Genomic DNA, 20,558 nt, shown 5'->3' with positions numbered 1-20,558 from the left:
GTCTGCACCACTGTTGCAGGCATCTCAGGACCTCCTGCTGTGGACAGGGCCACACCTGGCCAGCCTGAGGGCGATGTATTTGCCTGGGGAGCAGAATCAGGCAGCAGACTTACTCTCCCGTTGCAAGCCTCCGCCGGGGGAGTGGCTGCTTCATCCGGATGTGGTCCTCAGCATCTGGGACATCTTCGGCAGGGCAGGGGTGGATCTCTTTGCCTCGGAGGAATCAACCCATTGCCCCCTCTGGTTCTCCTGGACGGAGAAGAGCAGCCCTCTGGGCCAGGATGCTCTCGCACACGATTGGCCAGAGGTTCTCCTCTATGCTTTTCCACCAATCCCTCTGATTCTTCCAACACTGCAGAGAGTCCTCCAGCAGGGTCACAGGCTACTGTTGGTAGCCCCCTTCTGGCCGGGAAGAACATGGTTTCCACTGTTGTACAGTCTCTGCAACGGTTTACCGTGGCGCCTCCCAGACAGGAGGGATCTCCTGTCTCAGTTACGGGGCCGAATCTGGCATCCCGATCCTCACCGCCTGCAGCTGTGGGTCTGGTCACTGCAGGGCCCGACCCGCTGCTGACTGAGTGTTCAGATGGCATCTGCAATACCATATTGAATGCAAGGGCGCCTTCTACCCGGGCGCAGTATGAAAACAGGTGGCAGCTGTTTACTACATGGTGCTCAGACAGGAATGTGGACCCTGTGCACTGTTCAGTTCCAAAGATTCTAGAGTTTCTCCAGTCACTCTTGGATGGCGGCCGGTCCCCGGCTACCTTGAGGGTATATGTGGCAGCCATTTCCTCTCGACATGCTCGGGTGGACAACGACATGGTGGGGTGTCACAGATTGGTGTCCCTTTTTCTGAAGGGAGCACAACGCGCTCCAGCCTGGGATCTACACCTGGTGCTCGACTCCCTATGTTTACCTCCCTTTGAACCCCTGGCTCAGGCAGAGCTGAAGTGGGTCTCTATTAAGACTGCCTTTCTCCTTGCTATCACGTCAGCGAAGCGTGTTGGGGAACTTCATGCGCTCTCTGTGAGTGACTCATGTTTAAGGTGGAACTCCGATGGCTCAGGGGTTACCCTGTGGCCGAATTCAGCTTTCCTTCCGAAGGTTTTCTCATCATCAAACCTTAACCAACCTATCCACCTGGCACAATTTACTCCCCCAGAAGGGGAGGACAGATTACAGCGACTGTGTCCCGTACGGGCTCTCAGAGCCTACGTGGTCGCAACTGCAAGTATAAGGCAGTCAGACCAGCTCTTCCTCTGCTATGGTGGTCCTAGGAGGGGCTGTGCTCTCTCCAAACAGCGGTTGTCTCATTGGGTGGTGGATGTAATCACCCAGGCATATAAACGAGGTGGTCACCCCCTGCCATCCGGGGTGAGGTGCCACTCTACCAGGGCAGTCTCAACTTCATGGGCGGCCCTGCGCGGCGTTCCCCTGGAGCGCATCTGTGAGGCGGCATCATGGGCATCCCCGAGTACCTTCTCCAGGTTCTACCGGGTGAATGTCGCTACCCCCCATCCACTGGAGGTGGTCCTGTTGCCGGACTCTGCGCTCTCCTCTCAATAAGGTATGTGCTAAATTCCTCGTGACTTTTTTGGTATGTGTCATCCAGTGCTTAAGCACCGCCTCTGGCGGTCAGTAGGGATGAAATAGAACGAGAGTTACGTATGTAACTACGGTTCTATGAATCCCGGATGACCGCCAGAGCGTTCTGTCACTCAGAATCACTATGTACTCGCGAGAAGATTCTGTAGGAACAGATCCTCTGATGTCACCTGAAGTTATAGACTCTCCGTAGGCATCAGGGGTCACGGGTGACTTTGTTGGTATAAACACTCGACCTGCGCATGCGCGAGATGGATCATTCAGTGCTTAAGCACCGCCTCTGGCGGTCATCCAGGATTCATAGAACCGTAGTTACATACGTAACTCTCGTTTTAGGAGGGGAGGAGATTTGCTTTTTTGATTAAAGATTATGAGGGCACATTAATTTTTTATTTAAAAATTAATGAAGCTCACAGATAAATAATTTGTAAAATTTCAATATTACAAAACAAATTACAGTTTTTTATTTTAGTTTCATTGCGACTATAATAATGCTATTAATGCCCATATATTTGCAAATTTTGTTAAACATGATTTTATTCACATTTTTAATTATTTTTAAAAGCAGATTATGGCAGGATAGGAAATAAGTGAGTGCATGTGCAGCATGTTACCTTAAAAGTTATCAAGAGGCGTGTTCTGACGTTTTGGCTGATGCTACTCAAAAACAATTCCAAGGTTGGCAGGTCTGTATTATGTGAAAGTTTGCTTCGTCTGTATTCACTATGTCAACCTTTTATAGAGTATGTTTATATTGATATTGTTGTAGCCACTTGGCTCACAGTGAACATGACATAAAGGGGAGACCACACTAAAGTTTATTTTAAACAAAAGTATATTTATTAACTAAAATATTTATAAAGTCAGTATATGTAAGACAAAGCACAACTGTTGTGTAAATCAACATAGTGGATGTGTAGTGCAAAAAAGTAAAGAAGCAACCAGCCCTGCTAAGAGTCTGTCCGCGATTGCAGTGCCAGAGAGCGAGCCCACCTGGAGAGCACTGATTTTATCCAGCCTCCAATTAGGCCATTAATTAGCAACCTCAGTACAACCCCCATAGCTGCTCCTGCAAACCAAAACAGAAACAAACCAGAACCAGCCACAAAATACCATACTAACAAGGGAGAGGCAAGAGGCAGACCCAGCACAATAGAGCTGGGGCATCACAATATGCGCTGCATTATATGCATTAAAACTTAATAGAAAATAAATATCATAAATAAATGTTGTAGATAGTGCTTTTGAGTTTTACACAAACAAACCTGACTTGTATTCATCTCAAAACTTTTTATTGTCATTGACCAGTTGTCTTTCTTTTCATATTCTATGTTGTTTTTCATCAAAAGCTGTGGGTGGGAATGCCCGCATGGTATGTGGCAGCCTGTCGTGCCAATGTGAAGAGTGGTGCTATTATGTCTGCCCTGTCTGACACAGAGATTCAACGAGAGATAGGCATCAGCAACCCTCTACACCGCCTGAAACTACGCCTTGCTATTCAGGAGATCATGTCACTCACCAGTCCTTCAGCTCCACCTACCTCTAGAACGGTACAAAACATCTTAGAAAAATACACACAGCTTACACTGACATGACCAATAAAAACAAACTTGCACTCTGTAAGAGACAAGAAACGCATATATTAAAGGGACGGTGAATTTGTCGATTTTATTGTTTTATACTATTGTCTGATGTCTACTTAAGATGTTCGCGTGGTTTTTACATTCAAAAACATCAAAAGCAATAAGTAATACGCTATTTTGTAACATGGATTAGTGGCTCTCTGGAGAAAAGCTTCGTTTGAAGGGCCGGGCCGCATTGAAAACCTGGACGTAAACGCCCACTACTATGATTGGACAGCTTCATTCACAGTCATTACATGTGGGGAAATGTTTTAAAAACATTAATGTGTAAAAATAGCATCTGAACACATATATGTTTGAGCCACAAAAGATTTTCGGTGCTAAAGATGATACACATAAAGACAATACCAATAGTAACGTAGAAACAAAACTTTAAACTCGACCTGACTAAATTACCGTATAGAACACAGTAAGCGCACATCAGAATCTAAACTGCGGCTGATAAATCCTTATCAATAACTTTGTATATTTCTATTGTGCTTGTGAGGTTGCTCTTACATACACGTTACGTTACATACCACAGTTATATGATTAAAAAAAGCTTTGTTGAGTGTTTGACCTTTCAAATGCAACTTGCCTAAATTACTGTATACAACACAGTAAGCGGGCATCAGAATCTAAATTGCGGCTGGTAAGTCCTTCTTTATCACTAACTTTGTATATTTCTATTGTTATATTACAGTCGTATTGTTAAGTGTTGTACCTTTATTAATCGTTTAAAGTTTTAAGTAGATTAAGACAGTCAAACATACGTGTTTAGGCACGGATGTTACAACAGGACATATCAAGCGATCTCTTCAAACTAAGCAATAGTGAAACGCAATAACTTAAAGTTAAATGTTTAACTTGCTGTGTATACTGCTGTGTCATTTTTGTCAGATCCAATATTATTGGTGCTTTTAATCACAGTCTCTCTGCAAATCCAGCATTGACTTCTTTACAAATGAATCTGCAGTACACAAAGTAAACAAACAGTCCCCACGCGAGCTGGAACTTCTTCAAAAACAAACTTTATCCACGCATTCCTAATGTTATTTTCTGAGCCTCCGTTATCCAGCGTCTGTGTTCTTCCCATAGACCGTTCTTCCACAACCGAAAACTCCGTTACCATGGTTACTCTATCATAACAGAGCACTGCGTCAAAATAAAAGTCTCTCAGAAAAAATGTTTTTAAAAGTCATTTTGGTTACATTTGGCAATCTTTAAAGCACTGATTCTTGAAACTTTGGCAAAAACATGTCCCACTAAGAAAAGTGCTAATTCTGTTGGATGTTAATAACATTTTCATGAAGAAAAAGAATCAATGTTATAATCATGGGGTCATTTGCACATATGTAAGGTTATTTTATAGGTTTATTTTTTATTAATTTAATGATTATATGCTGGCCCATTGCCTACAAAATCAGCTGTCCTCGGTTAAGAGATAATCATTTCAACTTGATTAAAAAAGCCAAAAGTAATAATTGAATTGAATAATATATTTACCACATGAAAGAACATTGTAATATGTATTAAAAACTACAAACAGTGAGTTTTGAACAATATTTACTATTATTTTGTGATTGCTCAAAATGTGTCCCACATATTTGTCACCACCGTCAGATATTTATAAAAAGCAATAAAAATCAGACAACTACAGGGTCAACTGCATTCCTGAGGACCCCATTTTCAAACCTTCAGCTCTACTGCATGCTTCAAGATCACTCAAGCTCCTGTATGTTTGCTATTTTCTCTTAAACTTGTTCATATTTTTGGACACTGCTACTGTGACAACCATAACATGTCAACACCGTCATCTTTGTATAAAAAATATTAGATTAGATTATGAAATAAATGTATAATTTTTAAGAAGAGGTCTGAAGTAGTTAGCAACAGAGGGGAAACAAGATGGCTAATGTGAACAACTCATCTATTTTTTAATCTATATTAGGTTTTTGTCACCACCGTCAGATGTCACCACCGTCAGGTTTTCTGTCTTTTTTGTCAGGTTTTATGTATTTTAGGAAGTTATGATTTGATATTTGTTCATCACAGTGCTCAGGATTGTTTTTTTGGACTAAATATTTACATAAAGTTTAAGCAAGAAGCCATTGACTTGAGTGGTATACATTTTGGAATTGTATGGTTTAATGAGGCCACTGTCACCACCGTCAGATTAATGTCACCGTCAGACGGAGTTTTATTTGTTTTAAATGAATATGCTTACAATATGTTTCTTCAGTGCTGTTGAGTTATTAAAGTAATAGTCTCTCTTAATACAAAAATATGTTTATTAAATAAAAAAAATCATTACTTTTTCTATTTAGGCTTAAAGGAAACATTGTATGAGTAATAACTGGAAAAACTGCTATTTTATGAAAAAAAATACAAACAGGGGAGGTCGCACCTGTAAATTGCTGAACAGCCAAGACCTTGGTCTATAATGATATATCTTCAGATTTTGTAATTTAACTAACTTTTTTTTTTCTTCAAAATTTAAACCTGTTTTATCCAAATTCCCAAGAATCACTGAAAGACATTTTTACTGATTGTTGAGACACACGTGTGTCAAGCGAAGCTGTGGATGGGGCTACAAAAGTGGTCGTTGTATTTGGCTTTGGGGAGGTGCTTCAATTCTACTTTGACGTCATATTTCTTCGAATTCCTCACTCGGTCGTAACACTGGCTTGGTGCCAAAAACTGTTATATTTCAGTAGCACGAACGTTTTCAGTTCTGAAACTTGCAGGATGTTTATTTAAGTATGATGACCTCTTGTATAACAAATTATCAAGTTAAAATTGAGTATTTGATTCACCGCTCCTTTAAACTTACTGAATTCTGTCAATGTTTATACATGGTTGCCACTAGTGGTGTAAATTGGACATTTCATTACAATGTTATACAATATTGATTTTCTCCACCAGTGGTGCGTTTTTTGCCGATACGTCAAACACTTGTATGATGCGATTAAGATTTGATTTAATTCATTTACAGATTTTTATATTATGTGCCTAGTTAACCAGTAAATTGTTTTACTTACAAATGCAACCAAAATATATACGTGAAAATTTAATTAACAACAAACTAACAAAAATACACTTTTTTAAATAAAGAAAAATTTATAATAAGGGGCAAAAATGTCACATAAAATCAGGCTTATTATGGCAACAGTAAGTCTTTTAGTATTTTGTGCCAAAATGTGCAATAGTGACAATCACTGAGGTAGTTTAAAAAAAAATTATTACATTGAAAAATAAATTAATATAAAAAATAAAGCTGTTAAACTTAAGCATTTGATCTATCATACAACATCAGATCTAACAGTCAAACAAGTGCTGCAGTGGTCTCTTATGAGAGATTTGTTTTATATAGGCAGTCAGTCCTGCATCACAGCCTAGCATGTGTGCCACACAGCACTGCACCTGTACCTTAGCCCTATTAAAACATGTCCCGCTGCCCCTCTATGGGGGCCTCTTTTATTTAAACACATATTTTAAGACCTTTGCAGTTTAACTGATGTTTATAAATGTCAAAATACTATTTTTGATTAGAAGCATTCACAACATACACAATTTTCAACTGCTTGAAGAGAAACGTGTAAGGCCTAATTTTTCGGTTTATTTAAATTTTAAAAATAGAAACAAAGAAAACAGAGAAAAGCAAAAAAGCAAGTTTTTTTTATTATATTTTAGGATGGGAGTATTCAAAGTTACATAGATGTTTCTATGTAACCAGTCACTTTCTGCAGTTAGAGTGGTGTGCATCTCTTTTATTGACGCATTTCTCTTTTCTCTCACACATTAACAAAGTATGGGATGTATTGCATACTGTAGGCTTGCTAATAACAACAAATTTTGAATAACAAATTATTCTCCTTTCTTAATGATCTCCTTTACACACGTTGTAAATTCTCTTTTCCCATTACTCACACTTGGTCATGAGATAGTCTTCTGGAAATATATGGGTCACGCATGAAGAGATGGAGAGTTTGGCAGCCACGCCACCCACGGTCAGTCAATGTTCAGCCTGTTTCAGATCTCTTTCTCTTGTCCATTCGTTTGTGTTTTTGTCTCTGCATGCACTGTTTCATGTCAACATGATGTCACTAAATGCATGTGTATGTGCTTACATAATGTCTTGGTCATATTTCACCCTAAGATCCGAAAACAATGACATTTTCCAGTTATTTTCATGGTAGACAAGCATTCCCGCCAGTTCTTATTATTTAATGCAAAAATGCTCCTTGCCACACTGTTTTAACACAAGTTAATGTTCATATTGTGAACACTACCAAGAAAAATGTAATGTGTACCTAGTGTGTACATACAGTCATGTATTGAAGAAAGTACCCTTTCTTTAAACCACTCTATGGTTTTATGAATCAGGACATTAAATAAGAAATCATCTGATCCCTAGCAGGTATTTAAATGAGGTAAATGCAACCTCAGACGAGCAACAACACCTCACGTATTACACAGTGTCATTACTTATAGGACAAAAGTGAAGAAGCCATATTTAAAAACATCCCTTAAAGGGAAATTTCATCGATAGTCAATGTTTAAAATGCATGCAAAGACCCTTCACTGATGCAGAATAAACTCGAAGTTCATAACCATACGGTGCTTTTCAGTGCTCTAAAAGGAAGTGCTAAATGACTTTTGCGTTAATCTTCTTTTATAAATTCAGATATGTGAATTCAGATGGCAATTAAGTTACCACACCTTGGTGTTTGGTGAAAATAACTGACATTCTTACCTTGCGTCCCAATGAGAAACACCATCCAAATAGGGCTCAAGATTACAGGAGGGCTGATGATTTGAGCTTGTTTTGCACCCTAATGGCCTGGGCGCCTTGCAGACATCTCTTCTGTATATCAAAGTTTTTAAAAATCAAACATAATGCCATCTGTCCGACAGCTCCCAAGCACACTAGCAAATCAACAACAGAATGTATGAAAAAGAATTAAGGTGTTGCAAAGTCTAGACTTCATTGAAATGATGTGGCGGGACCTTAATAGACCAATACATAAACAAATAATACATAAATCAAAGAATTCAGAATGGATACCTAAAAAAAAGTTTAATTTATTCAGTTTCATTGCAGTTTTGTTTTTACATTTTATGTTTTGCAGATACTTTGGGTGAGGCAATGCCTTTAATCTATGCCTATACACTACATGGACGAAAGTATTGGGACACACCACTAGTTATGCGGTGTTTTTTAACAAACATTTCTGAAACAAAATGGGTCATTCTGAAGAGCTCAGTGACCTCAATCGTGGTCAGTGTTGGGAACGTTACTTTAAAAAAGTAATTAGTTATAGTTACTAATTACTTCTCAAAAATAGTAACTGAGTTAGTAACTGCGTTACATTATTATAAAAGTAATTAATTACCAGGAAAAGTAATTACTGCGTTACTTAAAAAAATCTAATATTTCAAATAACTTGAATACCCCTTACAAATTAAATATGTTAAATGACTAAAATGAATACTAAAGAGAAATCAAATTTTTTTTGGCAGCATGTGACGATTTGAGGTGCTTTATTAGATCAGAATTACTTGCCACAGACGTGGAGAGACTTTTTCTTCATGGGCATAAGTTGCACATTACACAAACATTATTGCCTTTCACCTCAACAATGGAAAAGTAGTGCTTTATACTTCGTATTTGCGACCGCTACTTTTGAGCTTGTTGTACTTGCCATCACCCTGTCGCCGGTGTTTTCGGAGTGATTGATGCGCGATGCCCGGGCTGCCTGTCAGTGCTTTGAGATGGGGCACAGTCAGCAGCAGCACCGCTGCTCGTTGAGAAGAGAAAATGACGCGTATTTTCATGTCAGTCTACAAATGTCTCCAACCACGTCAGAAAAGATAGCTAGATTTGTCATATAAAGTCGCTAAAGTGATAGAAAGTTGCTAAATCTAGCGACAAAGTGACAAAGTTGCTCAGACTTTTTGACACTGCTCGCTCGCTCAGACTCTTAGTCGGACTGTGCGAGTGGGCCTGCCTGTTTGTGAACTCTGCCTCTGGTTGGCTAACGTTGGAGACTAAGCCAATCACCATCAGCTATGTGGTTCTCCCACCCCCTCTAACACACAGACACACCAATCAGTATCAGTTATGTTTCTCCCAACACACACACAAGAGAAAATCAGTGTTTGGCTGAGAGATTGAGCATACGCGGGTGAAAATCACTACAGTTAGATCAATTTTAGTAATGCGCAGCATTTTAATGTCAGTAACGATAACGGCATTATAACAGGGGAAACAGTAATTTACTTGATTACTCGTTACTGAAAAAAATAACGCAGTTACTAACGCCAATTACTTATAACGCCGTTATTCCCATCACTGATCGTGGTACTGTAAATAGGATGTCACCTTTGCAATAAGACGGGTTATGAAATTATATCCATGCTGGAAATTCCACAGTCAGGCGTAAGTGGTGTCATTGGAAAGCCTTTAGGCATTCAGCAACTCAGCCATGAAGTGGAAGAACGCGTACAGTCATTGAGTGGGGGAATAATGGTATTTGGGCTTGGCCCCTTACTTCAAGTAAAGGGCAGTTTTATTCTTTAACATACCCATTTTTTTGGACAACGCTATGCTTCTAGCTTTGTGGAAACAGTTAAGGAAAAGCACTTTTCTCTGTGTGTGTGTGTGTGTGTGTGTGTGTGTGTGTGTGTGTGTGTGTGTGTGTGTGTGTGTGTGTGTATGTGTGTGTGTAAAAAACCCTTGAGAGAGATACATATATATTTATATATATATAAATACTATCAGGTTATGTGAACGGGTAAGCGAATTAAACTGGTTCCGCCGGTGGTCACTGGTCAGGCATCAGCTGGGCATCTCGTTGAAGGGCGGCCAGTAGATCAGTGGTGTGATGACCTTGACAGCTGCAGGAACTGGGTCTGTTTGTCTCATTGTCCTCAGGGTCGAGGACAAGACGGGGAGAGAGAAACCGAATCCTATTAGCGTAGGGGCCGTTCACTTGTAATGCAAGTGTCATACATTATAGTGGTAGGTTTAAATGACTCAAGGTTTAAATGACTCAAGATGTCCGTATGGTAGTGTAGTGTTGAATGTACTATTGGGTACATATACATATATACATACATATACACTCACCGGCCACTTAATTAGGTTCACCTTTCCAACTGCTCGTTAACACAATTTTTTTATATATTATATTATACTATACATATATATTATATTATATTATATTATATTATATTATATTATATTATGCATACATACATACATATACACTACCTGACAAAAGTCTTGTCGCTTGTGTACAAATTGACATAAAGTGCCGCTAAAATATATTTCTAATCAAAATTTGTTTTCAAGAAATGGCTCATTTTAATTCCAACAGCTTTTGTAATGATGTTTCATTGCAAAATGAAACAGTCAAAAAGTAAAGCCCATTTGAGTCAATTTTTGCAAAGACACAAGTCATCTGTGATTAATAATGGATCAATTAAGTCTCAGGTGTGTATAAAAAGACCCCTAGTACACTAGACCTTCACATCAACTGCAACTAGACCTCTGCATCAACTGCAACTAGACCTCTGCAAACATGCCTAAGATTCACCCTGAGACTAAAGTTTTGATTATCAAGAGGCTGAAGACCAGATCCACTGCTGATGTGGCAGACACCTTCTTTGTGTCTCAGAGTCAACTACAGAGGATAGGAAAAGATTGGAAGAGACTGGAGACATCTTTGACAAGCCCAGGTCAGGCAGACCCCGGAAGACAACTGCTCGAGAGGACCGTTTGTCGGCTCGAAAATCCAAGGCCAGCCCATTTTCCACTGTAGCAGAGCTCCACGAGACCTGGTCACCTGAAATCCCTGTGTCAACCTTTGTCTCACAATGGCTTCCATGGTCTAATCAGTGCCCAGAAGCCAGCACTAAATAAAAGGCCCACAGCCTGCTAAAAAGATGGACGCTGGAAAGGCAGAAGGTGGATTTTTCAGATGAATCTTCTGTTGAATTACACCACAGTCGTCGCAAATATTGGCAGAAAAATCATTGTCTGGTTACATCCAGTATGGGGGTGTGCAAGAGATCTGCAGGGTGGAAGGCAACATCAATAATCTAAAATACCAAGATCTCTTAGCTACCTCTTATATTCCCAACCATAAAAGAGGCCAAATTCTGCAGCAGGATGGTGCTCCATCGCATACGTCCATCTCCACATCAAAGTTCCTCAAGGCGTAGAAGATCAAGATGCTCCAGGATTGGCCAGCCCAGTCACCAGACATGAACATCATTGAGCATATGTGGTGTAGGATGAAAGAGGAAGCATGGAAGATGAAACCAAAGAATATGGATGAACTCTGGGAGGCTTTCTTTGCTATTCCTGATGACTTCATCAATACATTGTATGAATCCTTGCCAAACCGCATGGATGCAGTCCTTCAAGCTCATGGAAGTCATACAAGATATTCAGTTTGGATCTCACAGCACCACTACTGAATTTGCTAAAAATATTTTTGTATTTGCAGTAAATTTTTTCAATTTCTGTACAGGCCACAAAACTTTTGTCTTGCCAAAATTTGACCCCTCTGTCTTTATTAAATGATAAAAAATATTTTAGTGAAACGAATTCATTTCAGTGCATTAAACATCAATTGGGAGGGTTTTAGCTTTTCATATGAGCTATTTCTAACACCAATTGATTAATTAAAAGTCAGGTTAATAGCAGGTGTTTCTACAAAATAGATAAGCGACAAGACTTTTGTCAGGTAGTGTACATACACTCAACGGCCACTTTATTAGGTACACCTTTCCAACTGCTCGTTAACGCAAATTTCTAATCAGCCAATAACATGGCAGCAACTCAATGCATTTAGGCATGTAGACATGGTCAAGACATTTGCTGCAGTTCAAACCAAGCGTCAGAATGGGGAAGAAAGGTGATTTAAGTGACTTTGAACATGTCATGGTTGTTGGTGCCAGACGGGCTGGTCTGAGTATTTCAGAAACTGCTGATCTACTGGGATTTTCACGCACAACCATTTCTAGGGTTACAGAGAATGGTCCGAAAAAGAGAAAATATCCAGTGAGCGGCAGTTCTGTGGGTGCAAATGCCTTGTTGATGCCAGAGGTCAGAGGAGAATGGCCAGACTAGTTCGAGCTGATACCAAGGCAAAAGTAACTCAAATAACCACTCGTTACAACTGAGGTATGCAGAAGAGCATCTCGGAATGCACAACACGTCGAACATTGAGCCGGATGGACTACAGCAGCAGAAGACCCCACCGGGTACCACTCCTGACAGCAAAGAATAGGAAACTGAGGCTACAATTCGCACAATTTCACCAAAATTGGACAATATAAGATTGGAAAAACGTTGCCTGGTCTGATGAGTCTCGATTTCTGCTGCGACATTCGGATGGTAGGGTCAGAATTTGGCGTCAACAATATGAAAGCATGGATCCATCCTGCCTTGTATTAATGGTTAAAACTGCTGGTGGTGATGTAATGGTGTGGGGATGTTTTCTTGACACACTTTGGGCCCATTAGTACCAATTTAGCATCGTGTCAACGCCACAGCCTACCTGAGCATTGTTTCTGACCATGTCCATCCCTTTATGACCACAGTGTACCCATCTTCTGATGGATACTTCTGGCAGGATAAATAATCTCAGACTGGTTTCTTGAACATGACAGTAAGTTCACTGTACTCAAATGGCCTCCACAGTCACCAAATCTCAACTCAATAAAGCATCTTTGGGATGTGGTGGAACGGAGCTTGCCTCATGGATGTGCAGCCGACATATCTACAGCAACTGCGTGATGCTATCATGTGAATATGGACCAAAATCTCAGGAATGTTTCCAGTACCTTGTTAAATCTATGCCACGAAGGATTAAGGCAGTTCTGAAGGCAAAAGGGGGTCCAACCCGATACTATATTCACGATTGTTTAATAAACAAAATAAATAATAAATGCAGTTGGAAATACAGAAAAATTGATGGACAATATAAGCAGCAGAACACATCGGCCAAGATTAAAACGTACTAGGGAGCATAGGAATAATAGAAGAGTTTGCTAAGTTAGGCCAATGACTCCCTAGGGGTTGAAAAAAGCTCCTAGGAGGAAACAACTCCCGGCTTTTGTAGTCAGAAGGAAAAAGTCATAGGAGAAGAAAACCTTTGAGAGAGAGCCAGACATTGCTGATTCTAAAGAGGATATAATAGGTACTATTTTATAACATTTAATTGGAATTAAAACCTGGGGTGGGGCCAGAGGGGTTGGTGCAAAAATGTAATTGGCCACTCCGAGTGCCCCCCCCCCCACTCCATCAGACACCTTAGTATTAATTCTTTATTAGTACTACCACCGGTTTTCTTCAACCATAACTGATTTTACAGTGCTTTGATTTATTCATATTTAATTTTGTTGTGTGTGTGTGTGTACCTGGTAATTATCACGTTGTGGTTACTAATTGTCCCCACAAAGATAGGAATACCAGTATTTTTGTGACCTTGTGGGGACATTTTGAGGTCCCCATGAGGAAATGAGCTTATAAAGTAGCAGAAAGTTTTCTGTGATAGTTTAGGTTAGGGGAAGGAATATACAGTTTGTATAGTATAAAATGCATTACGTCTATGGAATGTCCCCACAAAACATGGAAACCAGAATGTGTGTGTGCGCGTGCGTGAGTGTGTGCTTGTAAAGATAAATAATATATGTGAAGAAGTACCTTTCAATAAATATAAAATGCGTTAATAAATCCAACAATCCCCTTGACAGGGCTACACATCCATGTGGTAAGAGGTAAAAAAACAAAGCAGACATTTCTGGCAATACTTTTGTTATTTTTATAATTTTTTATTTTATTTATAAATAACTCAGGGTTATCTGATTTAACTATTTGGCTTTTGTTATATTATTTAGTTTAGTTATTTAGCTATTTCTGTGTAAAATAATAAAGCGTAGTGTCTATAAAATATATAATTTTAGTATTTTTCTTCTTAAAATTAACATTTAAGGAATTATGTATAAAGCTAAGATTTTATCATTTTATTTTATTTTTGTCATGACTTTTACACGCTAAATTCTAAATTAAATAAAATCGCTGTGTTGCTTTTAACTTAAGCACCGGCCGTTTATTAATATTTAATAATCATGCTGGGCCCACGATCACAATCAAACCAGGCTTGGCCGCTGCTAGAGGTTGGACTATATGCTCAGAAGGCCGCCCTATGCTTGCTCATCTCTAAACATACTTTTTTTTTATCCCCTTAGAGGTGCAACTTATTACAATAGTAATTTCTATGCAAAGGTTCACAACCGCTATCATAAAGCAAACTATTCGTCTTCTCCAATGATAGTTATGTATAATCGTGCCATAACTTACTATGCATCTTAGACAGAATAACATTGATATAACCAGAGGTTGAGGCTCATCTGATTTCGAGTGGGAAGGTCATAATTCAAAGTCAACTCACAACCCAATTAAAACACGAAGAAACAAATGTAATCAATTGAGAATATTGCATACCTGGCAAATGATGAAGATGTGGTTACAGATTCCTCAAAGTAAAATGAACTACATGATGCTGTTTCAAAGATACAGCATCATGGGGGTGCATTTCTAAAAATAGAAAATCCCCCTGAACCATTAACAACATTTCCTTAAATATCCAGAGAACAAAGCATATAGGAATTTGGTACTGATTGGTTGTTGTAAAACTCAGGGCTGTCCTTAATTTGCATACAGTGGGTGATTGTAGGGCTGGGCAGTATGACGGTATATTCCGTTACCGGAATGCAAATAAGTGGACGTGGCTAACTCTGCCCTCCCGCATGTTAGAATAAGTGTGACGGAGAAACACGTAAAATAATTCACTCATAAAAAATGAACGAGTTATTTGTTTAATTTTTATAATAAGTGCCAGTGAATCCATCGCGGGTCATGCAGTGAGACTCTCTAGGCACGCGCAAGGTACTTCGACACCAAATAAAGAGTTCTTCTCACACAAAAATTAACGAGTTATTTGTTTAATTTTTATAATAAGTGCCAGTGAATCCATCGCGGGTCATGCAGTGAGACTCTCTAGGCACGCGCAAGGTACTTTGACACCAAATAAAGAGTTCTTCTCACACATAATGCTAATGTTACTTGTAAAGTTTTCTGAACTTTAAGCAAGCTAAGACAAAACTGTATATCAGTGACACGTGCGCTGCTGGAGTGATGTAGTTTGTTCAAGTTCAACTTTATTTATATAGCACATTTCTTAACAGCCACATGGCTGACCAAAGTGGTTCACAGTGCATCTTACATTTCACACACAAAAGATGCACAGTTCAATACATTCACATCTTAAATAAAAATTATTTAAGAAAAATTAAAATATCAAATAAAAATATGAGCAGATATGAACCCCTGGGCAGTCATGAAAAGGCTTGAGGGAAAAGGAGGGTCTTTAACAAGGACTTAAAACTAGAGATGGGGGGTGCCATTATAATTTTTAAAGGCAGAGCGTTCCATAAGTGAGGACCGGCCACAGAAAAGGCACGCTCTCCTCTGCGCTTGAGTCGTACATGAGGTATCACTAACGTAGCCTGGTCAGATGAGCGAAGATTTCTGAGGGGAGAGTAGAGATGTAAAAGTTCAGATAGATATAGGGGAGCGGTATTATGAAGAGACTTATAAACAAAGAGTAGAATTTTAAAATCTATTCTCTGAGAAATCGGCAGCCAGTGTAAAGATTTGAGAATAGGAGTAATGTGTTCATATTTGCGGAAATAGAAAGAAATCTGGCAGCGACATTTTGAACTTGCTGGAGGCGCTTAATCTGAAATTGCAGTAACTCGTGAAGATCTAAATACCGATACACTGTAAAAAATACTTTGCTGCCTTAAATTTTTTTTTGTTCAATCAACTCAGATTTACTAGTCATGTCAATAGAGATGAGTTGTCACAACTTATAATATGTAGTTGAGAAAAGTCAACTTAATTTTATAAGTTATAACAACTCACCTGTAGTTATAACAACTCATCTATAGTCAAGATAAATAATAGTAAGTTGAAATGACTCATAAATCCGAGTTGATTTAACAAAAAATTTTAGGCAGCAAAGTATTTTTTTACAGTGTAAACACTCAAGGTTCTCATTTGGGTTGAACACTATAACCCTCAGTCTTTCCTTCATTTAAGAATAGAAAATTTTGTGCCAGCCACAGGGGCGGATCTAGAAATTTTTTTATGGGGTGGCAAGGGGGTGGCATGAGAACTACAAGGGGTGGCAATGAAGTAAGCGTCCTTGCATGGTTGTCGTGGATACAAGAAATTATATACTGTATATACTATATTCGGTGTATACACTGGACCTCAAATTTTTATAACATAAAAAACGCAACAACAAATGTTCCTATAAGTACCCAAGCGGCTACCTTTAGCATCTCTACTGTAGCACCCTTTGTCTTAATACTAAGTTAATACATACATCTTACCATTATCTAAAAACACTGACTGTAACCATGATGGGCAAAGTTGAACAAAATGGTATAAAGACTGTTATATAAATAAAATAGGTTTGCCTAGTTTATATTAATGTAAAACATATTTGAAAGGCACACATCTCTTTCTCTCATAACCCTCTTCTTTAATCCTTTCACTCACTTGATGATGGATTTATGTCTTTTCACTTCTTTTTAGCTCTTTGCCATCCATATGTTTCTTTCTTTCATGACTTCATCTATTTCTTTCCCTTCCACAACATATTTTTCTGTTTTATTTGTCCCTTCCACTCCCATAGTATTTGATTTTTCTATTCTTTTAGGTTAGAAAAATGGATATCAGCCTTTCTTTTCATAGTATCCTGGAAAATGCAGCATTGAGTTTTGTCTTTCAAGCTTTCTAAACATACACAACACTGAATAGTTTTGTCTCCTTAATGAAGACAAACAAAAACATTAGGCAATATCATAACGAGCGATTTCATATGCACGTATGGAATATTTTGATGGCTGCAGTAGCTAATAAGACATGACGGGCTAGAAAGAACTGCTTAAAATATATTTACTGCTTACACAAACCTGCAGTTCAGTTGTTTTAACTACCAAGCAACTACCTCAGGCAATCAACAGTTTAATTTTGTATTTTTATCCTGATGCAACATTTATCTGTAAAATATGACCGTATTCAGTACTCTGATTTGCTGATGTGATGCTCAACTTAATCACTTTAAGACACTAAAGAGAAACCACTAATGTTTTGACAGCATGTGATGATGTGAGGTGCTTTATTAGATCAGAATTACTTTCTAAAGACGTCACGTGAAGAGACTCTTTCTTCATATGCATAAGTTGCACGTCCATAATCATTCTTGCCTTTCACCTCAACGATGGAAAAGTAACGTTTGTGCTTTTTATACTTTGTGTTTGCGTCCGCTACCTTTGTTTTGAGATCGTTGTACTTCCCATCGCTCTGTTGTTGCGGGTTTGTGCGACTCGGAAGGGATGGACTGCAGCGCGAGAACCAGGCTGCGTGTGAGTGCCTTGGATGGGGCGACATCCTTTCACGGCAGTTTCCAAAAGTATCCAACAACGCCAGAAAAGATCGCTAGATTTGTCCTAGTCGCTTTTTTAATAAAGTCGCTAAAGGGGTCTAAAAAGTTTGGCAAGTTGGCAAGACTGCGCGGCCTTTTTTTACACTGTAAAATACTTTCTGCTCGGACTGACTGTTCGTGTTGCTTGTGTATGAACTCTGCTGCCTCTGGTTGGCTAACGATTGAAATTAAGCCAATCATCATCATTGTCCCACCCCCTCTAAGACACACACACCAATCATCGTCAGATATGTGTCTCCCACCCCTAAACACACGCAAAGAAAAACTACATTGCCTTTCTGGTTAAAAGAGCCTTCTCGGGTATATATTATATATATTAGGATATAAGCGCTGGGATGGCATATGGGGTGGCAATGCTTTTATTTAGGGTGGCAACTGCCACCCCGTGCCACCCCAGTAGATCCGCCCCTGGCCAGCCATAATTTGACCTCTTCCAAGCATTGTAGAAGAGATAAAATTGCTGCCAGATTATTTTTTCTGATTGGTAAATAGATTTGTGTGTCGTCCGCATAGAAATGGAAGGATACACCATGTTTCCTGAGAATCCAGCCCAGTGGAAACATATATAACGAGAATAGAGAAGGAGATAGAATAGAGCCTTGTGGAAGGCCACAGGATAGCGAGGCAGGGAAGGATGAAAAGTTACCCAGTTTCACCATGAACTTTCTGTCGGTTAGGTATGACCGAAACCAGCTCAAAACATTTTCTTTTAGACCTACCCAGGTCTCAAGCGTTGATAATAAAAGACAGTGGTCTATAGTATCAAATACACCTGATAAATCAAGAAGAATGAGAATCACAGAGTCTTCGGAGTCAGTAGAAAGATAAATATCATTTAAAACACGCAAAAAGGGCAGTCTCAGTACTGTGAGCAGATTTAAAGCCTGAAAAATCTCATTATACAATTTGTATTCAAAAAACTATAAAGTTGATTTAACACAACTTTCTCCAAAATTTTAGACATGAAAGGCAGGTCAGAGATTTTTTTAGATTGAGGGGGTCTAGTGATGGCTTCTGGAGTAAAGGGGTAACAGTGGCAATTTTAAGATTGGCAGGAACTGAACCAGTTTGCAGGCACTTGTTTATCAAAGACAGCAGGCCTGGACCAAGTGAGTGAAAAATTTGATTTGAAATTTTTGGATGAATTATGTCACTAGGACAAAAGGAGGGTTTGAGCTTGTCAATTACTTCCTTCAGTTGCTGGAGGTTGATGGGCTCAAAAGCCTTAAAAGATGCAGAGGCCATTGACAAGATTTGTGAAGAGAATTTTAATGAGGGGAGCACTTAATCTTAGTTTGGTGATTTTGTCACAAAAAAATCTCGAGAGCCTTCACAGACAGCAGTAAAGGCAGCAGGCACAGATTTAACAGAAGGATTTGTCACAGATTTAATAATAGAAAATAAGACCTTAGGTTTAGAGTGGTTTCTTTAAATTAAAAAAGAGAAATATGAGGCTTTCACAGATTTGGCTATAGTCTGAAAAGATCTAAGAGAGTCTCTGAAAATTTGAAGAGAAACATGCAACCTGTCCTTTTTTCATTTGCGTTCTGCCTTTCTGCAGATTTGTCTTTGGAGGCGAGTCTCTTAATTTTTTTTCTTGCAAGGTTTAAGGGGAGCAGTTTCATTTGAAGTCTCAAGCCAGGCAGAATTTAAGAGGCTAAGATGCTGGTCAGCATTCAAGTCAGGTAACAGCTGCTACAAGAGCACCTCCGAGTAGCAATTGGCAAAATACGAGTTAAAATTTGTGCTAAACTGTGGAGAATAAAAACGAGACACACTTTCAGGCACATTAGAAAAGTAAGAGATAGCTGGAAGAGACAGGGAGAATATTATAGGCCTATGATCTGAATTCATAACATCAGAGAGCACATTATATATATATATATATATATATATATATATATATATATATATATATATATATGATACATTTATCCTACATACTGCTACTGTAAGGTTTGCAACAGCATGTTAGTTATAATTCGTAAAACTAGATTTCAGCTGCTTTCTGAAAATGTTCTCATACTTTCTGTAATGTTTTCATTGATGGCCATTGTTACGTTACATCCTCCTGTTATTAGTTTGGAGAAGTTCATCTAGTGCAATGAAATCTAAGACCATGTCCATCTCTAAATTGTAAGGATGGAACTTATCTTTGATTTCATGGTAATGCTTTACATGAATGCTGTATAAGCGCAGTTCTTTATTAGGTTCATGTTAACATGTAGTTAAAAGCTCTTACTGATCAAATATCATCGCAAGTGCAGCCTGATTCTTGTTGTTTACTTATTTAATGTAAAATATTGTACTTAACACAAGAAACAATACATCATTAGAAAGGTCTAAGGCTCAAGCGTTTGTATTTGCCCTTTATTTTATTTTTATAAATTTAGAGACAGTAATGTCTTAATCTGTGTCACAAGTTATGAAAATGATAATCGGACTCCATACCTGTAAAATGAAATATGACCTGCAGTCGTCATGAAAGCACTTCACAAACAACATTCCGCGGGGCTTCTGGTTCAAAGGCATGCATGTTTGGAAAAATATTGATTGATTTTATATGTTTACTTATAATTTCTAAAGAAAAGAGTAATATTTATTCAATTTTTATTCCAAACACGGTGATATGAGCCATTGTTGAACTGACCTTTACACGACTCTGTTCATTCATACGTGAAGCCTGAGGGCGCCCTCGTGCACCATCGCGCAAAGACACTTTAGAATTGACACA

The 20,558-nt window shown here is 38.8% G+C and overlaps 1 protein-coding gene across 13 annotated transcripts in view; it reads left to right on the top strand.

The window, feature by feature from the left end:
• The window catches only part of ppfia1 (PTPRF interacting protein alpha 1), a 194,641-nt gene that overhangs the window by 135,691 nt on the left and 38,392 nt on the right, over nt 1–20,558 (top strand). For 11 of the 13 annotated variants that reach the window (XM_073815710.1, XM_073815709.1, XM_073815711.1 and 8 more), the window contains 2 exons: nt 2,958–3,158; nt 7,178–7,240. In XM_073815710.1, the coding sequence (XP_073671811.1) occupies nt 2,958–3,158; nt 7,178–7,240 (264 nt within the window). The remainder of the gene's footprint in view (nt 1–2,957; nt 3,159–7,177; nt 7,241–20,558) is intronic. The other 2 variants (XM_073815712.1, XM_065272906.2) reach the window with 1 other exon arrangement.

Source organism: Paramisgurnus dabryanus, chromosome 9 (genome assembly GCF_030506205.2).
Source record: "Paramisgurnus dabryanus chromosome 9, PD_genome_1.1, whole genome shotgun sequence".
Classification (NCBI taxonomy): domain Eukaryota; kingdom Metazoa; phylum Chordata; class Actinopteri; order Cypriniformes; family Cobitidae; genus Paramisgurnus; species Paramisgurnus dabryanus.
This window is presented reverse-complemented; position numbering and strand designations above follow the sequence as displayed.